This window comes from Paramisgurnus dabryanus, chromosome 12 (assembly GCF_030506205.2).
Source record: "Paramisgurnus dabryanus chromosome 12, PD_genome_1.1, whole genome shotgun sequence".
NCBI lineage: Eukaryota > Metazoa > Chordata > Actinopteri > Cypriniformes > Cobitidae > Paramisgurnus > Paramisgurnus dabryanus.
This window is the reverse complement of record NC_133348.1, coordinates 16,845,024-16,865,335: the sequence shown is the minus strand read 5'-3', so window position 1 is coordinate 16,865,335 and position 20,312 is coordinate 16,845,024. Positions and strand designations below refer to the sequence as shown.

The 20,312-nt window shown below is 36.0% G+C and overlaps 1 protein-coding gene across 1 annotated transcript; it reads left to right on the top strand.

Annotated features, from left to right (window-relative positions):
• Nucleotides 1–3,060: 3,060 nt before the first annotated feature.
• On the top strand, nucleotides 3,061–13,623 carry gpr176 (G protein-coupled receptor 176). Its single transcript, XM_065255860.2, has 3 exons — nucleotides 3,061–4,105; nucleotides 8,890–9,142; nucleotides 11,792–13,623. Exons 1-3 carry the CDS (start codon nucleotides 3,877–3,879, stop codon nucleotides 12,942–12,944), a joined length of 1,635 nt encoding a protein of 544 aa, XP_065111932.2. The 5' UTR covers nucleotides 3,061–3,876; the 3' UTR covers nucleotides 12,945–13,623.
• Nucleotides 13,624–20,312: the final 6,689 nt, after the last annotated feature.

Genomic DNA, 20,312 nt, shown 5'->3' with positions numbered 1-20,312 from the left:
CATTCTCTCACTCAAAGTCTTTTTTATTGCACAGCCTTGTTTTTTTTCACAGCAGTCTTGAGAACCTCTTCAATCTTAAGAGTAAAAATGTGTTGTTACTGGTGTCCTTTTGATTCATCAGCACATCTCTTCTACATGAAGGCTGAGATCCTCTTTCAGCATACCCTCAGTGTTACTAAAGCACTCCATTCAACACATATCAAGAACCATTGCTGTTAACCTGTACTGTTAGAGGAGGCTCTTAAAGGTTCCTGTTGATTAACTGGAATATATTTATTATTTATATAGGGACTGTTAAAAAACCTGCAGTGTCAATCCCGATAATTGATTATTGCATTCATTCATTCAAGCACACTCGTGTAGATGAAGAAAACTACCTACCTAAATCTAGGCTTTTACTCTTGATGGGAGAAAATTCAAAGGGTTGGCCTTAACAGGTTTTCAAAAACGAATCCCTTTAAAGAAGGCAGTTGTTTGTAAAGGGTTTGTTGGTTGTTTGGAGTAGAAATGGTGAGATTTATAAAGTCTTGGTTTGTCTTTTACAATCCCCACAGTATAACACAGACTAACCACGTAAAATGATTGTACTCACACAGTTGACGTACCCAATGAATTCCACCGTATTTGTTTATCCTAAGAAAATTAATAAGGCAATATGTCCTGTACAACAAAGATAAAGTGTTAAAATGGGAAAAATATGTGATGGTTGGTTGTATTTTTACAGAGACTATAGCTTTATGTAAGCAACAGAGGTCTGTCTTCAAATGTATGAACTCTATTCCCACTGGCCAATGACGTTCACTTGCCAGAATGTATTATTGTGAGGAAAGACTCTTGGTAAACAGCAGAATATGCTATAGCTGTGAGCGTATGCAGTTTCCAATGAAAAATCAGATTTTATTCTGAATTTAAAGCAGACTAAAGATTAAGCAGAAGCTTGCCAAAAAGCTTGACAATTATGTCACATACAATGAAGCCTAACTTAAACAGATTAGTTCTACATTTACATTTATTCAGACTTAGAAATGAGAGAGCATTTAACATTTTATTAAAGGAGCCAACAATAAGAGTAGTCCAAGTTATTTTTACAAATATTAATATTAGAGTCAGGCCAATGCTACAATCGAAAATGCTTACTAAAAAATTAAAATGCTTACTACGACCTACTGTTTTGCAGATACTCTATTGTACTGTAACATTGTGCTTGAACATTTTTATCCTATGAATGTCTGTGTAAAATTGTGCCTTATGTGGTGTGTTAACACTGAACTCACACAAACTGTAGAGATTCCTCATGGGTTGTCTAAATTCTCCTCTTACCATAGAGATCGCTCCATAAGAAAAGAAGCAAACAAAAGCAAGGCTTATTGAATGCAAGACTGCTGGGTGTAGCAACCATTGCTGTTTTTAAGGTTTGCACGTGTTACGCATTCTTAGTAGACATAATGTAAAGCAGAGAATGTAAAGAATATTTAAAAGTGTGGATTTAGTGTAAACAATATATCCATCTTAACAGTTGGCCATACAAGGTGTTTTATTTAAAGGGACACTTCACCCATTTGCATTAAGCTATGTATAGTTAGAACCCCAGTCATGTTTTTGAATGGTCATGCCAATTTTGAATGGTCAATACAGATTTCAGTGTTGCACTTCCTTCTTTCAATGATGTAAAAATAATCATTTTGCATTATTGAAAGCAGGAAGTCCAATATCTTTGTTGAGGGAATGAGACTACAAACACCCCTTTTCTCAATCAAATAGGCACCAAATTCTAAATGTATGTTACATTTCGACTACAAATATGATGCACTTTCAATATAGATTAATGTTTCTACCAGTGAAATGCTCCTTAAAACGAGAACATCACAGATTTGAAAACTGTATTAAATTGGCTTCAACAGCAGTTTTATAGTGCATGCATTGAGTTATTAAAGGAAAACTCCCAACATTTTTAAATATTTTACTATGTTCTTACCTCAACTTACCTCAACTTAGATGATTAAAAGTGCACACATTGAAAAAAGATAGGTATGTATTCATTTGTCTAAGTTAAGGTAAGAACATTTTAAATTATTGGGAAAAAAAAGATTTTCCTTTAAAGTCCCACTGAAATGCCTTGGAATGTGCACTATAGCATAAATATGGATGGTATGAATGAATTCGGACATACTATATCCGCCATGTTGATACATCACGTTACATTCGACGTCTAAACAAGTCGTTAACTGGAATGACTTTAAACAAGCGCAATTTAAACACAAGGGACAGCTGTTTAATATGTATTTACATTTGAATAGAGCCACATTACTGCTTTCAGGCAATTTTGAATAAAACACACCCATTGTTCTTCTTCTTTGTTGGATAACTCCTCTCCTGGGTATCACACGGCTTTCAATTCACCTACGAATATAAATTTGGACATACTATTTGCCTCACCTGCTGCTTTTTGCGTACTATATAGTATAAAAGTAGGCGGTTTCGAACAAAGCCAAAAACTCAGAACAGAACTATCGAGAAGATCCTCCCACTTTTTTAAAACAACCAATAGTGTTTCATTTATGTTACAGTCCAGCAAAGACATACTGTAACAAAACTTAAAGGGTGGGTTGCTTCAGCATCTAAAGAGCGTTTGATTGGACAGAAAATTTTATGAGAAGCTGGATTGTAGGGTGATGTCATAAAAATTCTAGACTTTTTTAGCACACATTTTGCATGCTTGTATCTTCTGCATAAGAATTTTGTCAGTGTTTTGGACACCAGTTTAAATGTATTCTTAAGCCTAACGTATAAATACTAAAAGGAGAAAAGTTTAATTTTAATTTCATGTGGGCTTTAACCTTAACAGACCCATTTTACGCGCTGGATTCTTTTCAAAACAGCCTTGGCTCAAAAACCCAGCTGATAGTTTAAATTAATCCAGATTTATTTTATATTTAATGCAAAAATGATCAAAAACAACAAAATGGTATGACTCAATGAACCTTAGAAAATCTTGCAACCCAAAGAAAAGACTCATTACAAATCAATGCTTCAAAATCTCCCAGTGACGTCTTATTTTAAGCGCCCACCTTTCATTTATAGAAATTGCCCCTAACAATGAAGCCATAGGCTAGTCGCTAAAACCCAGTCAGGTGCCTGAGGTCGACACACATTGACACGATGATGAGAATGCAACGTTTACCAAAATTTCAGTCAGATAGCCTTGTCTGTTCAATTCTGTATTCTTTATGCAAGCGAATTTGACTATAATCATCGACAGAAAATGGTTTCATACGGGTATGTCGATCATTTCTCTATTATACTCTCGAGCACTGTCTTTGCACAGTATTGGCATGCAGGATCATCTTGTAGTAACCGATTTCTTTTGTAATATTGAATAAATGACGCGTAATTTTTATATCATGTTTGTTTATATACGTATTTCGTTTCGCAGCACTATGGATAAGTTTGAACATTGGCGCGCGAGTATTGCTCGATATCGTTAAAGCACCAGTCGTTGTCATATCGCTCCATCAGCATCAATGACATGCCTCTTGCGACGTGATCCACGCTCTGAAAACGACTATTTTCTTATCGTTTATGATATTTTTACACGATTTTGGAAAGCCAAGTGTTTGGTTCCAAGAAGAAAACGCGATGGAAATATAAAAACCCTGCAATATCACATTTGGGACATACGGGTAGCTCTGCGTTTTGCGCTTTCCCTCATCGTTTCGCGCTTTTAGTAATTATGAGCAACTGGGGGAAACTCGAGAAAGTCGAGTGTTAATAATGATCGACGCACCATCTTAACGCACGGGCTCTTCATTTACCCATAACTCGCGCGCCGCGATAGCGCCAAACCGGAGATTTCCAGCGGTGCCTTAGAAATGAAAGATGATGGAGGCAGACAACGAGAGCTGGGTTTCTCTCTCTGAAAACGGAAGCGCACATTTGAATGCCTCGAACCTGGGTTTCCTAAACGCGTCACCCGCCGTGGGTCCGTGGGGTGATGCTCAGGATAAAGAGGTGACACGACTGGAGGAGATCCTGCACGCGCAGGAGACAGCATACAAACATTTCACCATTACCATTCAAGCTTTCATTCTGATCGGCTCCCTGTTAGGTAAGTGGACAAGCATGAAAAATAAACTATTGTATTGTATTTTCTTAATTTTTTAATGATTAATAATGATATATTGCACTATCAAGGGCAATGGATGAAGGATGTCAATGGATGTGAGATCATATATGCTACATACAGTATTTGCTGTGATAAATCTGATTTTAACAGATGTTATTCTCAGATCAGGTGACAGATAAATTGTAAACAAAAGCTGTTAATTATTGTTCATCACTTACATGAACAGATGTTGTATTAGTCATGGTACAGCAAATCATTTCCCTTTCCAATCTATGTGACATCTAAATCTGTTGTTTTTGCATTTGCTCTTAAGGGAACTCATTTGAAAATGTATTTTCAAATCTATTTCTCAAATTGAACAGCCCAAATCAAAAATGTTTAGTCTAAAGTCTAAATGTGTTGACAAGATGACAGCACTTACAGGTTGCACCACCCTGATTGTCACATGCAGAACCAAGTCCCTATGTGTCAAGTCAGGTCCATCAGAATGAGATCACATGCTGATAAACAAGTGTATGGATTGACTGCACCGAAAGTTGCATCTGCCAAATGCATAAATTTGATGTTGCTGTCACTCATGTTTACTGATCACAAACTGAGTATTTGTATGCTGCTCATTCGGTGTGGTGTCACATGACAGGTTCCTAAAAAATCTCTTTACTGCCTGTCAGCTCATCACTCATAGATGGGGTAAAAACAGTTGGTGATGTATCAATTGCTGTAAAATACTGCTTATAATTTCTAACAAAAGCAATCTTTGTTTAAGGCATCTGTAAAAATTGAATGCCAAATTTACAGAAAGGACCTAGGCTAGTTTACAAGTGATAAATACAAGTGAAGCCTTCCAGGAAATACACAAGCTTGGGATATTTCTATTGATTATAGCACAAAGTCCATTTGCTTCACATGTTTTCTCTCAACTATGCCAGAATTATGAAGCAATTTTCTTAAGAAGGAAACAAATGGGCCACCACATGACCGATTAGCCTCCGAAAAGCCTGGTATAAATTTTTGTAATCTGATGAGCAGCTTTTGCTCTGGATTAAGATTTGGTCAGATTAACGAAAACAATCAAATGCATACTTTACTGTTAGTAATTAATGTGAAATACTTTTTAGGAAGCGGACATATATAGTGGGATGAAATTATGTATTTTATCTGAATCTCATGGGTAAGTTATAAATGACCTTCCTAAATGACCCTGCGAAAACCCAGCTAAAGTCATTTTTTTGTGATTTTTTCTTATTTTCATTTGTGATTTACATAAAATCATCCAACATAACTTGAAAAACATTTTATATTTTAAATATTATATTAAGTATGTCCATGTCAAATTGACATTAAAGTAAAATCAAACTTTAATGCTCCTCATATCATATTTAGATTATGAGACTTTAGCCTGGATTTCAAAGACAGGATCACATACACACATAGCTTGAAAATATCTAATGTTATAATTACAGCTAAGGTAGACTTTGAAGACGGCAGACATGGACAGCAAATGCAATACAATGCAAATGTATTCAATACTTTCAAAGCTAAAGCCGCATTCAGACAGCCAGCGATGTTATCGCTGTGTGTCGCCCGTCTCTTTCAATCAGACGTTTCTAAATACACGGCAGTACCATCCACGGCAGTAACTGACGAGAGAAGGATGACGTGAACTCCACTGCTTCGTTCTCTTCGTTGGTAGTCGCTCCTGAAATTCGCTCGACATTTGCATAAAGTTAAACTTTTCTTAACTTTCTCGCGTCGCTGGACACGCCCATACAGTCGCCAACGGTCACTTTCGCTCGTGCCGCCGGAAGTCGCACGGTTTCCATTGAAATGAATGAGATCGCGTCGCTCTGCTACTGCTGGTCGCTGGCTGTCTGAATGGGGTGTAACAGTGCAGTGGTGTACTTCAGATGGGTTTCATTAGCTATTCCAAATCACTGTAAAAAAAAAATGCAGCATGAAGTTTAAACAACTTGGTTGGGCAAGTCAATTTAACCTACCATTAAGTTTTGGCTTGTAGAAAGTTGACATCACTTAAAAAATTAAGTTTAAACTTTAAGTTTCAATTTCAACTTGATTTTATAAGTTAAAGTTACATAAAAACATATGTTGGTTTGACAAAAATGCTGCATATTTTTTTTACAATGTAGATTATAAAGGGTTCACAAAGGGCAATTGTGTGCGGGAATTGCCCTTTGTGTATGTTATGAGACTTTGTGTCTTCTTATCCTACGCACCTATCTACTTCAGGTGTGCGACGCTAATTTGTTAGATTATAAAGGGTTAAAAAACTTCTAATGAAACCCCTGTTAAGTCTGACTACCCAGCCTGGTCTCACTCTTAATACGTAGTATTTAAACGGTAACTTAATTAATTAAACGGCATTAATATGTTCTTACAGCTAAAAAAACGTTAAACATTTACGTATCTTTCATTCCATAAAGATTGCTATATAATTTTTCCTTTAACCACTTTAGCATGTTACCACCTTAACCCTACCCCAAACCTTATCCTAAACCCAAACCCTTTTTTATACAAAATGTTTAAATACGTGATGTATTCTTTTTATATTATGCTAAACGGACAGATATGTTTAGGAACATTTTAGTAACAATATAGCATTCAAAAGATATTTTAAGCCACTACAGTCCTACGCAAAACAGTTTATTAAAATAATTTAACGTTACTGTTACAAAAAGCATAATAAACAGCCAAGTGTAATCACAAATTATTCATTGCAAATATTAAAATCAGTACCAAAAGTAGTTAAAATGACGATGTGCTGTAGCCGCGGTCCTCTCTGGAGTATATGAAGTAAAGTAAAGAGAAGTATTAAAGTTATTAATCCAAGAAAACGTTGATCCGGCTTCCCTCTGCGCATTTTTTAAAATTTCAAACGTACACCAACGGAAATGACGCAAATATGTCACCTAAAGAGCCAATGAGCTTTTGATATCAATGCCCTAAAGCCATGTGTCGTAAAGCTTCTTGAGGTGTGATATTTGAATTAAAATTTATATTAGCCTATAACGAACGCGCGATCTGACTTTACAGTTGCTGATGAGAAGTCGGATCAAGATCACTGGATAAAGGGCTGCATTTGGATCTGTTCCTCGCAATCGTATGAATTTTAAAGATGTGGATTACAGCAAATGAATAAAAGTTTTATGTTGTATTTTGGTGTAATTATTGCTTAGTAGTTATAATAACGTATTGCATAGAAGACAGCATAGAAAAAAACTTGTTTTTGTGTGTCATGGCAAACAAACTAAATATAAAAAGAATTGTTAAATAAATACTGAAATGTTATTTATTTTAAAGTTTTAAAATGTTCAATATTGTGAAATTCTCTGAATATCATAATCATTTCATTAGGTAAATGGATAAACTGTCTTAAATAAATATTTCAGAAAATTTGACTGAAAACATACTGTATCATTAATATGAGTAAGAAAAGCTAATGCCTGCGATTTTAATATTTAACAATAGGAATAACTTTTGTAAAGCTGTTAATACAATAATTTTCGTATTAGTCCTGTCAAAATGTCGATAGAATACGTTTCAGTGTGTTTTAAACGCAAGTAAATGTACGTATGGTACAACCACACTGAAACGTAAAAATACACACATATTCTCATGAGATCACGTTGGACCACCACTGTTAGCCACAAAGATGCTGGAGACCTCTGGAAACAACTGGACAATTGTCCAACACAGTAAGTGTGCACTCATATGTCACCAGGGTAATAACACAGGAGCAGCAACAGATGGATTTTTCTTGCCCTTATGTGTGCATGGTAATGGGAAAAGATGAAAGCCACGGCCCTTGCGGGAGAGACGCAACTTCTGAAAGTGTGTCAGGTGTAATAACCGGCTGTCTGGAGAGCACCTGTCACCTAAGTGCTCTGTTAACATCAACATCTAAGGAGAGAAACATCTCAAATTCCATTTCATTTCAGGCCGAGAGAATTCCACAAATTCCATTCGTGCAACATGAATTCATGCAATCATACAGTAAATTTCCATTTGGAATGCTGTTGCAATTTTATTTGACCTCATGCAAGACAAATGCATATTGAAACGGAGTATGAATAATGCATTTAGGGATTTTAAAAGCTTATTACTGACAGCAGTTATAGCCCCAGATACAAAACTGATGTACAGCCTTTATACATGTTGCTTAGGAATGATACGTGACTTTGAAATAGCCAAGAAGGGTCTCGCATTCAAATGAAATGGATTGATTTGTCAGACACTGCATCTTACTGTGCACTCATACTGAGACAGATCTTTCAGACAAACAGACCGATCAAAGATGAACCATTAGCTAAGTGTTTGAGGCCTGGACATCTGCTTCTTGGATTTGTCTGCACATTGATTTTAGAAATCCTTCAGAATAAATTGATATAATTGTCCAGCTTAGATTTAGATATAGTCATTTTTCTGGCACTTTTATCTGATGTGAGTAAAATCCCTTTCATCTTACAAGAGCCAAAAAGAATCAGTACAATAGTATTATATGAGTTCTGCATCTTCTGTTTCACTATTAACTCAAATCATATCATGTGGCATCTTGTTTGCCCTAGGGGTCAAAAAGGAAATGTGACTTTTTCATGTTTCCCCCTCATATTAGTCTGCAACCCAGGTATCCATGGGAACTACTATAGACAATAAGACGGAGGCTATTTATGGCTGTCCCATTCTTAAATGAATTCATATGTGTTTGCGATCTTCAACCTCTTTCCTCTTCTTTCTCTCCTCGCCCCCAGGCAATGCAGCAGTGCTATGGTGCACCTGTTACACAAATGTTTTCAAGTCAGTCACAAACCTTTTCATCAAAAACCTGGCTTGTTCTGGCATATGTGCCGGGTTGGTGTGCGTGCCCTTCGACATAGCTCTTAGTACCAGCCCCCTGTGCTGCCTGTGGTTCCACACCCTGCTTCTCTGCAAGGCCGTCAAATTCCTACACAGGCTTTTCTGCTCTGTCACTGTGCTGAACTTCGCTGTCATCGCTCTGGACAGGTGAGTAGATACACACTTATGTCTAATCATTTACATTTTACTTGATACTATAAAATGGGTATTTGTTTAACTAAGTTTCAAATCAATTGTTGGAAGTCACTATTAACAGCAAACAAAAATTAAAACCATTTGTTAACAGAATAATATGGAAAATATTGTAGATATTATGATATAATATGGTAAAACTAGTTATGGGCACCAGCTGTTTCTCAAGCTATTGCTTCCATAGCAACATATTTTTACAGAACCCTTTACCAGTTCATTGAATAAATGTTTCACTTGAAGGAAAAATAAAAAATGCAAAGACACACTGCAAGCACACATCACATGACCACTACTAAATGTAGTAATTTTCATTTATCTCAAAATGGTACATTAATGTACAGATATTCTTATTAAATAATGAAACATTAACATACTGATAATACATAAAGGAACATTAACATATTCATAAATAACATAATCAATATGAATGCACTGATAATATTCATACATTACATATTGAAACGTTAAGATACTGATACTCATATATCATCCATTGAAACCGTACCATATTGATATTCATATATAACATAATGGGAGTTTATTTTATTGATATTCATATCATATAATGGACTTAAACTTAAACACACAGATATTCAAATATCATATAATGTAATGTTAACGTACCATCATTCATATATCACATACTAGACCGTAAACATACCAATATTTATATATCCATCACATAATGAAACCTTAACGGATAAATATATTTTATATCACATAATGGACTTTAACATACAGATATTCAAATATCACGTTATGGATAGTTAAAGGATACTCACCACCATGTCATCCAAAATGTTGATGTCTTTCTTTGTTCAGTCGAGAAGAAATTATGTTTTTTGAGTATTTTTCTCATTTTAATGGACTTTAATGGACCCCAACACTTAACAGCTTTAATTCAGTTTAAAATTGCAGTTTCAAAGGACTCTAAGCAATCTCAAATGAGGCATAAGGGTCTTGTCTAGTGAAACAATTGTCATTTTTGGCAAGAAAAATAAAAAATATGCACTTTTAAACCACAACTTCTCGTCTTCCTCCGGTCCTGTGACGCGTCAGCGCGACCTTTGGTAATACGTCATCACGTCAAGAGGTCACGGATGATGTATGCGAAACTACGCCCCAGTGTTTACATGTGTGGAGAAAGAGGACCGTTCCGACATTGTTGTATGTCGAATAATACTATTTAATGTCTTAATGTCAGTTTATTGTTTAAGATGGTCCGCAAATGTGCCTTCATATATGTAACACGTGACCTTTCGACGTCATTATGCAATTACGTGAGGTCGCGCTGGCTCGTCACACAGCCGGAGGAAGAAGAGAAGTTGTGGTTTAAAAGTGCATATTTGTATTTTTATTGTCAAAAATGACAATCGTTTCCCTACATAAGACCCTTATGCCTTGTTTGGGATCCTTTGAAACTGCGATTTTAAACTGCATTAAAACTGTTAAGTATTGGGTTCCATTAAAGTCCATTAAAATGAGAAAAATCCTGGAATGTTTTCCTCAAAAAACATAATTTCTTCTCAACTGAACAAAGAAAGACATCAACATTTGGATGACATGGTGGTGAGTAAATTATCTGGATTATTTTGAAAGAAAATGAACTAATCCTTTAACTTACTGTTATTCATACTAGTCTTCTCGGGTCCAAAGGAATATACCCGATCCGAAATGACCCAAATCACTTTTTACCCGAACCTGAGGTGCACAAATATTTTTTTTTTAAAAGAAAGACCTGACCCGAGAAAACCCCAAAAAAATTAGACCCAAGTCCGACCCAAACCAGCAGCAATGTTTTTTAACTGACTGGCCCCGATTGTAAATGGCACTGACGTGTGTGTAGTCTGCATCCCCTACATGCACCATCCAGAAAGACACCACGTGGGCCTCGCATCCAATTTGGCCCGCTGCTTCATTTATTTTCCTTTGATATCTGATGATGACACCAAGGTAACCGATAAAATGTGCATTCAAAATTGATTGACAGGTCTGTCAATGAAAATGAACCTAACGCCAGCCACACGAATGCCAGCAAGTGCTCTTGGCAAGCAGAGGGGGGTTTGAAAAAGGACTCGATGCACACATGCGAGATAGTTTAGGTCGTCTCGGGTCCGTTTGGCAAAAACACATTCATTTTAAATAACCAGAGACCCCTATTATGAAACCTGATCCTTGTCCGAGGCACACATAAAACTTTTAGACCTGTCATTAGGACATTAGGATATTAACTAATGGTCACGTTCCATGAAGATATTTTAGAAATGTCCTACTGTAAATATATTTTTAAAAATGTATTTATCATTAGTAAAATTTGTTGCTTCATTTGGACATCTATATAAGGGTAATCTTCTCAATATTTAGATTTTTTTGCACCCTCAGATTCGAGATTTTTAAATAGTTTAAATATTCATATATCACATAATGGAACCTCAATGGACAGATATTTTATATCACATTTAACACACAGATATTCAAATAGCACATATATTCAAATTATGCTATAAAACATTTGCATCAAGACACATCAGGGTTATGTAAGCTAAACCTAAAATACAAAATATACATCCTAACTAAGATACTTTTCTTCTCATTTATTTCTAGGTACTACTCTGTGTTATATCCACTGGAGAGAAAGATATCAGATGCCAAATCTAGGGATCTGGTCATCTATATATGGGCACATGCAGTCGTTGCCAGCGTTCCTGTATTTGCCGTCAGCAGTGTGACTGATATCTACGCCACCTCCTCTTGTTCTGACAGCCAAACTCTGGGACATCTGGTTTACATGATCACCTACAACATCACCACACTTATTTTACCACTATCGGTGGTGTTTCTAGCCATGGTCTTAATTCGTCGCGCACTGAGCACCAGCCAGAAGAAGAAAGTAATTATAGCTGCTTTGCGAACTCCTCAAAACAGCATTTCAATCCCGTATGTGTCTCAGCGTGAGGCTGAACTCCATGTCACTCTGTTGTCCATCGTGCTTGTATTTGCACTCTGTAGCGCCCCCTACGCTGCTCTTGTGGTATATCGTGCTGTGCTGGGGGCCGCAAAAGCCTCATCTTGGTTACAGCTGACTGCACTGTGGCTCCCAAAGGTCTCTCTCCTGACCAACCCACTGTTTCTCCTAACAGTGAATCGCTCGGTCCGCCGCTGTCTTCTTGACATGCTAGCACGTCTGCACCGCCGTTACAGTCGAAGGAACATGGTCAGTGTCGGCGGGCTGGTTGAAGTGGGTGCACTTGGGGGCGAAACTGTAGCTCGCTCTGGAAGCCAGCTTCTGGAGATGTTCAATATCGGCCAACAGCAGATCTTTAGACCAAATGAGGATGAAGATGATGAAAATGAAATTTCCTCAGTGGTCAGTACCAACTTCCAACCCAAAGATGAAGTACAGAGCAGGACGGGCGGGCCGGCCGGAGAGTTGCGTAAACAGCAATCTGTGGATGGAGTTCGAGAGGAGGGTTTGACGTTACCAAAACATTCCCCTATTCATTCTTGTGCCTACTCCTCTTCGCAGGTCGCCCCTGCGACACCTACAGATCCGGACGATACGACCCAGTTTGGTTTTGGGCCGTTTGAGCTGCCCCCACAATGGCTGCCTGAAACCAGAAACAGCAAGAAGAGACTACTGCCCCCTTTGGGTAACACACCAGAGGAGCTGATACAGACAAAGCAGCCCAGAGTGAAACCCGAAAGACGCATCAGCAGAAACAATAAAGTTAGTACCTTCCCTAATGTTGATCCATGAAACACAGACAATGGACATGATGAATATTTTGTTCGAGCAAATCATGAAAAGCCAAGAATAAACACTGTGTCTCTGTTTTATACTCCAAGTTATTTTGAGATATTTTGGGTTATTTTTGGCTACAGATGGGTATATTTACTTGCTTTTATCACTTGGGGATACTTAACTCTTTCCCCGCCATTGACAAGTTATCTCCTCAATTAAGAGAAAACATTTCCCTGCCAGTGACGCTTTCTTGATGTTTTTACGGTAATCTGTAATTTATAAAAAATTGAAGCAAAAATTGAAGATACATTTTAAAAATGTTTAAACTCTGTGTATGTTTTGATAACCATTATGAATCTGATCTCCAACAAAATATCTTCTACCCATATTTGAGAGGTTATAAAAAGAGAACAAATGAAGATAGAATGAAAAGTTTTTTATTTAAGTTTTGTTTGTTTGAAAGCAGAGGGTCTGTTCTTTCATGTGATATATTTGTATGTTTATATATTTATAGAAGAACATTTTCCTGGAAGGCATTTTGTGAAACTTTTGAGAAAAAGGCTGGCGGGGAATGAGTTATAGACTAGCATATATTAAACTGACTGAATAGGAATCTATCACAGGAAAAACAAAGGCATGAATTGTATAACATTCATTATGTTGCAATAGTTAATAAATTTAATCATGAAATTAATCAATGTAAGTCCATGCTGTGTAGAATGCGTCATGAAATCAACTCTTAAACTCTTTGAAATGGCACCCTACTGCCCACTATTATATTAAGACAGTCATTCAGTATGCAGTGTTTCAACCATGTCTTTGGTGAGTAATTAGCTTTTATATACAGGTAGGATGTGTGTTCGATAATTTGACATACTCATTTCCTGTAATGTAAGGTGTTATAATGGAGGTACTTTAATTTCACAGTGCTATTAACACAATTAAAGAATATAAGACTTAATTTCAATGCATGTCAGTAAGGAGGAAGTCTTGTATGAGTTGAAAACTCTAAAAGACTAAAATAAGTTAAAATCTTTCCTGGAGTATAAAAGAAGCCAGATTACTTGTTTTTGCATGTTTAAAGTGACATAAAACAGACACTTTTCACATTTTTAATGTCACCCTTTCTGTGAAATTCTGACTAAAGTCTCATCTTATGAGATTAGGAGCATCTAGTCATAGCCATGGATTCTTAAACATTGTTTTCAAACTCTGACCTGGCCTTAGTCAGTAATAAAGATACCATGGATATATTTTCACAGAATGTTCTTTACATTATAAGATGATTTTATGAAAACAGTAACCCCCCACCCTCCCCCCCCAAAAGACTTTAGCTGGATTTACACCGAGGGGCAACCTTCCGATCTCTCTGATGAAGCCAATACGTGATACGAAGTGATTTAAACTGCAATTCATCAACTGGCCGCTAGAGGCTGCCTCCAAAAGGGAGTCAAATCCCATGGACCTCCCTTCACAACAACTGTGAGCGTGGTGAATTCTTTTGTAACTCATCCGTTTAAATGATATTAAGCCTTAAAGTTCTGCATAATTAAGGGCGTGGCCACTTGAGTGACGGTTGAACAGTCACTGCTGTCACTAGAGTCGAGCTAGGTGGGCATGCTTTTAGCAACCAGCCACCTCAGCTTTACCCACATCCCGCCTCTTTACCCATTTTAGGATATCCGCGAATGATGCATGGTGACACGCGGGCAAGATGGCGACGGTAGGCACCACCTACTTTAAGCTTCAAAAACGATTTTCAGAAACCTATGGGTGATGTCACGGACACTACGTCCATTTTGTTTTACAGTCTATGGTTTTCACAGACTGTCACATAAGCACTTACAGTAGGTTGCTTGCTCATCACAGAATTCGTCCAGTGGATCATTTTGACCTAACACATTAAAAATTAACCCAAAGTTTACAAATGCACAGTGGGAAATCATTTAATGATTAAATGTAAGGATAAAGGATGAACAGTGTGAAAAATCTAGAGGAAGATTACATTTCCCCACAGTTAAGATTAAGAATGACCCTGTATTAGCATTTGATGGAAGTGTATAAGCTTTGATCACATTCTGATCTGTGATGATTAGATTGCATATTCATCAGAAACATCACAGGTCTCATTAACCCTGTGTTTGCTTAGCAATCAAGCTTAAGATTGGCAAATGAGGTTCTGATTTGTTAAGTAACTGGATGCATTTAGCTTGTAACATTTATTAAATGCACTATTTCCAGTTAAATAATTTGGTCAATTTTTATGCGATACTGAAATCTGCAAAGAGATAATAACTTTCTTGTCAGAAAAGAAAGACCTCGGCTCGTCCTGACTTGAACAGACAAAAAAAAGCTTGCTTAAAGGTCAAAAGGGAGGCGTTATTTGTTTCTTTGGGTTTTATCAGTGGCGGCCAGTGACTTCTTTTTCGAGGGAACACAATGCAAAGCTCGTCACAACATTTATATAGCCATATGTGTGGCTCGTCATTTCAAAATATGTGTTCAGTGCATCATGTAAACCTGTGTGCATCACACGTGATGATGATGTCAAAATACGTGCCTGCTGTAGCCGCTTTAAAGGGGTTTATAATAAAAAAAGAGAATCTCGCGTTTGCCAGATACTCGCTTAATCTCATGTGTAATCAGAGTTTGTGTTAAATTAGTGTCTTGCAAGTATTTCATGAACGTGAGCGTCTCTTTTATCATAAACCATTTCAACGCATGTACAACAGGCACGCATTTTGACATGATGCACATGAACACATATTTTACCATGACAATCAACATGCATGACACTCCGAACACATATTTTGAAGCCACAGGCTGCCACTGCGTTTTATGGTTTCAATAGTCTTCTAAAAAAATTTCATATGATTGCTCCAAAAATGTATTGCAGTTTCAGGTTAATATTTGAACTTAAATGGTCCTGGTTTCTTGTGCACTTAACATCAGCGTAGAAAATGTATGGTTTAAAATGTGACCGTCTCAACTAGGGATGCTTAAAGATTAATCGTGATTAATCTATAGCAGAATAAAAGTTTTTGTTTACATCATATATGTGTGTAAACTGTGTATAATAAATATGTATAAATATAAATATGCACACATGCATGTATAATTTTAAGAAAAAATAAAATTATATATTAAGTATTTATATTTATAATATAAATTATACACAAATATGCAATTTTAAAAATTTCTTAGATATATACATGAATGTGTGTGCATTTATTTATACAAAGTTATTATACACAGTTCACACACATATATGATGTAAACAAAAACTTTTATTCTGCTATAGATTAATCGCGATTAATCGTTGAGCATCCCTAGTCTCAACGTTATATTAGAGATTTCTTCATCTTGGTACAACGCCAAAGTTCGGCAGAGTTCACGGGGGCGCGGAATCACACATGTGAGGTAAAATTGAATGCAAAAATCAGTTTCTCTAATAATTTTTTCTTAACATATTTTTTAATTGAACATTGTTATTATTGAACATTAAAATCAATCACGTGTCTATAGCTTATGTCATTTTCGTTGTTTATATGGATTTAAAATTACATAAATTTTATAGGATAATGCAGTTGTTGTGCAAAATGCATTAATGACACAATTAAACAAGTCATTAAACAAAACGAAAAAAAAAGTGCAGTTTCAGATGCCAATATGTCATTATTCCGATTGAATAGTATTTGATATGAAAGTTAGTCAACACTTTAATTTTGGAGGTTTTTGCATGAAGGCAGGGGCGCTCAAATTGTTAGAAATGTAAGTGCCATGGAAAAGAAAGCTTTATAATATTTCGTTTGATGTCTCTGTGTATGCACAAGTTTCTGTGAGCTGTGCACACTGTAAAAAAAAATTGGTGCATGGGTAGGGGCGTCCCTGGACATACTGACAAAACAATACCACTGATGGCAAAATAAAGTTAAAGATTAAGCTTTTACAGGTGACTTCAATGGAAAATAAATGTTTGTCTTTGTTATTTATTATTGCTTTAGCACAAATAGCAAAGAGTTAGCAGCACGGAGTTCATTGGTTTGACTAGGAACACATATTGATAAATGTGCCTTGAATCCGCTGTAAGTTGCTATAGTGGAATGGGCACTATTATGCAAAATCTACTTTGGACATAAATGTGTGTTGGCAGTGTGTGAACACAACAAACCTTGCAAATGAATTTTTTTTAAATTCCCATTAAACCACAGCAGTCTCATTAGACATGCTGTTTAAATTCTCTTGTTAATATGATGTCACACAAACAAAGCCGTGACCATGGCCACTAAATGGTTAATTTTACCCAAAAGCTTTTCTTAATGTGTTTGTTAGCACATTTTGGCACTAATGCAGCTAAATATATTATTGTCTCAGACTTTATTCATAAAAATCTTATCTATTTTTAACCAAAAGTGCTTTTGTAGGCACACATGACGTGAGACATATATACTTGGCATTTTAAAAATAGCCTCCAGGAACATTTTTCATTCAATTTTTTGTATTTAAAACAGTGAGTCGTCTGATGAAAGCAGCTAGGGTACGCTCTTCCGTTTATTTAAAATAAATACCTCAGAACTGTAGGCACAAGTTTATTGTTGCCTGGCAACCCATAACCCAGTTAATTTAAAGGCACTGGTATGCGTAACAGACAACTTAATTGTAAGAGACATTGCTGCCTTTTTGTTGCATTTGGTCAAAGGCTTTCATTTACCATCTTACATAACATTGCCTCTGATGTCTACTTGATGTTAAATCACATTCCAGCATTCCCTCAGAGTCTCCTCCTAATATTCATGCATATTTTGTGCTTGTGTTTCAGTGTGCAACAACTTCAAACACAACAAGCTCTTATTTAAATGTGTTACTTATATTTTAGAATAACCATGGAAAAAAGTATTTGTGGGACCTTAGTTGATATATATGATAATAGGAAACCAGTTAATTATAACATGCTTTATAATCTTACAAAAATCTTTTTCTTAGAACAGGGCTGGTGGTGATCCATGCACTTTTAGAATACTGATTTCTAATCTGCACATAAAAATATCAGCATAAAACATCCGGTTTATCAAAGTCAAAGCTAATATATCCATGAATATTCTGCATTAGAGTGACTTCGGCAGCTGTCACCAATGTTTTAAATAGCACATTGACCAGCTGTGACTTTGGCCTAGGGATATCAGCCGTTTTCAACAGAATTCAGTAGCAGAATTAGCCACATCTGATAGAGTCACGCCCATGGACACCTGGACAAGTGCATCAAACTGAGAAAAATGATACCCATATGAGTTCTGCCTATACCCACCACCAGCATCGTGCTACATGATAACTCTGCTTTCCCTTAAAGGGAACATCAAGGAGCATCCTCACCACATCTCAGGCATCTGGTGAGGAGGGCTGTTCAAAAGCAATGACGATCCAAAATGTGCAATTGGTGAATCCTGTTAGTTCAATTTCTAACGTAACAATGTTTTATTAAAGGAATAGTCTTTTGCCATATTAAACTATGTTATTACCTCAACCTAGACAAATTAATACATACCTATCTTTTTTTCAATGCGTGCACTGTACAGCGTGTTGTGAATGTGTTAGCATTTAGCCTTGCCCCATTCATTCCTATGGTACCAGAAAAAAGTTTTATTTTGTGGCACCATACTTACTGGTATAACTCCTCATGTAACAGTCTTTAAATAGGGAAAACACGGAAGTGTTTGGTGGCTTCCCTGTTTGGTACCATAGGAATGAATGGGGCTAGGCTAAATGCTAACACATTCACAACACGCTGTACAGTGCACGCATTGAATAAAGATAGGTATGTATTAATTCGTCTAGGTTGAGGTAACATAGTTTTATATGGCAAAAGGGTAGACTATTCCTTTAAGTCTGTACACCTGTATTAGAAGAAACTTATCACACTGCACTACTGGTCTGGTAGCTCAGTTTGCACCATCTTTGCCAACTTTGCTCATTTTTAACTCAAGAGACATCATGGAAGACCAAAATAGAGTTTCCAAAAATATAGGAAATATATTGTCGTTGTCCTTCCGAAACCCTGCATCTCCATATGTTATGAATTTCATTTTTTATCACTCATTATTGGTCACTCTTTATGTTTGTTAGTTAGTTTGTTTTGCAAATATTACATTAATAAAAAGTATTAAAAGTGCTTGTCAACTATAGACAACACAGTGTGTAAAAATACAATTTATTCTGTTTCTTGAAAAAGAGTGAATTCGGACACAAGCTTTCGGAAGGACAGCGAAGATATGTATATTTGATGGTGTTTTAAAAAAGGAGTGCGATCTTATAATGGTTCCTTTACTATTTAATATTAGGTAAACACCAGTGGGAATGGATGACCCAGGTTATGAATGAAATAAATAAGTAATGATGACACAATTCCTGTTTTTTATGTGGGATTACAGTGCAAAATCTTTACATCAACTTTCTTCACATCATCTTTTACAGATAATACAAAAGCTTTGTTGACTGGGTTGCATTCATTGGTTATAATTTAACAGTGTAGATGTACTGTAAAGGTATAACAATTTTACATTTGTATGGACATATCAATATAGAAGGATAATGCAACACATTAAGATCTAAACTTTTCTAATGGGCAAAATTAATTGAATTGTCTTGGCTTTTGCTTAATCATTTTAAATTGTGTTTTAAATTTAGATAATTGAGATTCATTTGATTTAATTGCATTTTAGTTCTAAACAATTATGAACAATTGTGAACTGTAAAGGAATTATGTCAGTTCTCAATAAAGTCTTCTACTTGCATGCATTAGAGGGCAGTGTAACTTTAAAAATGGAGACATGAAAATGATTTGCTTTGACTGACATTATGCAAAATGGATCAAGTAAACAACATTGCCTTTTCAAGATTCTCTAGTATAAACATTGCTGTCTTTTAAGTTTTTGAATGATTAATGTAAGCTACATGCATGAAACTCATGTAAGTAGTAAACCCACAAAATCAAAAATAAAGATTTTAATCCAAACACCTCAATAAATGCTGGTCGCTTAACTAAAAAGTATAAAAAGCAAGTAGATACAGTATCCTAAATATGACTTACAATATAATGTATTATGTAAACAAATGGATTACTAATCTAAAAAAATTGGCTATGCTTATCTGTGCTCATTTTAAAGATTACAGTTTTTTTCTGGTAAATAATAATATAATAAATATTAAATGAAAGTGATGACTACTGTAAATATCTAGGGCAAACATGTTTCAACTAAACTTGAAAAGGGAAAACTATTTAAAACCACATTATGTTAACACTGTTGATCATAAAAGTTATTGCAAATATTTTGTCTATCAAACTTAAAAGAGTCAGTTTTCGGGCTGTCATTTAGCTGGAAATCAAGA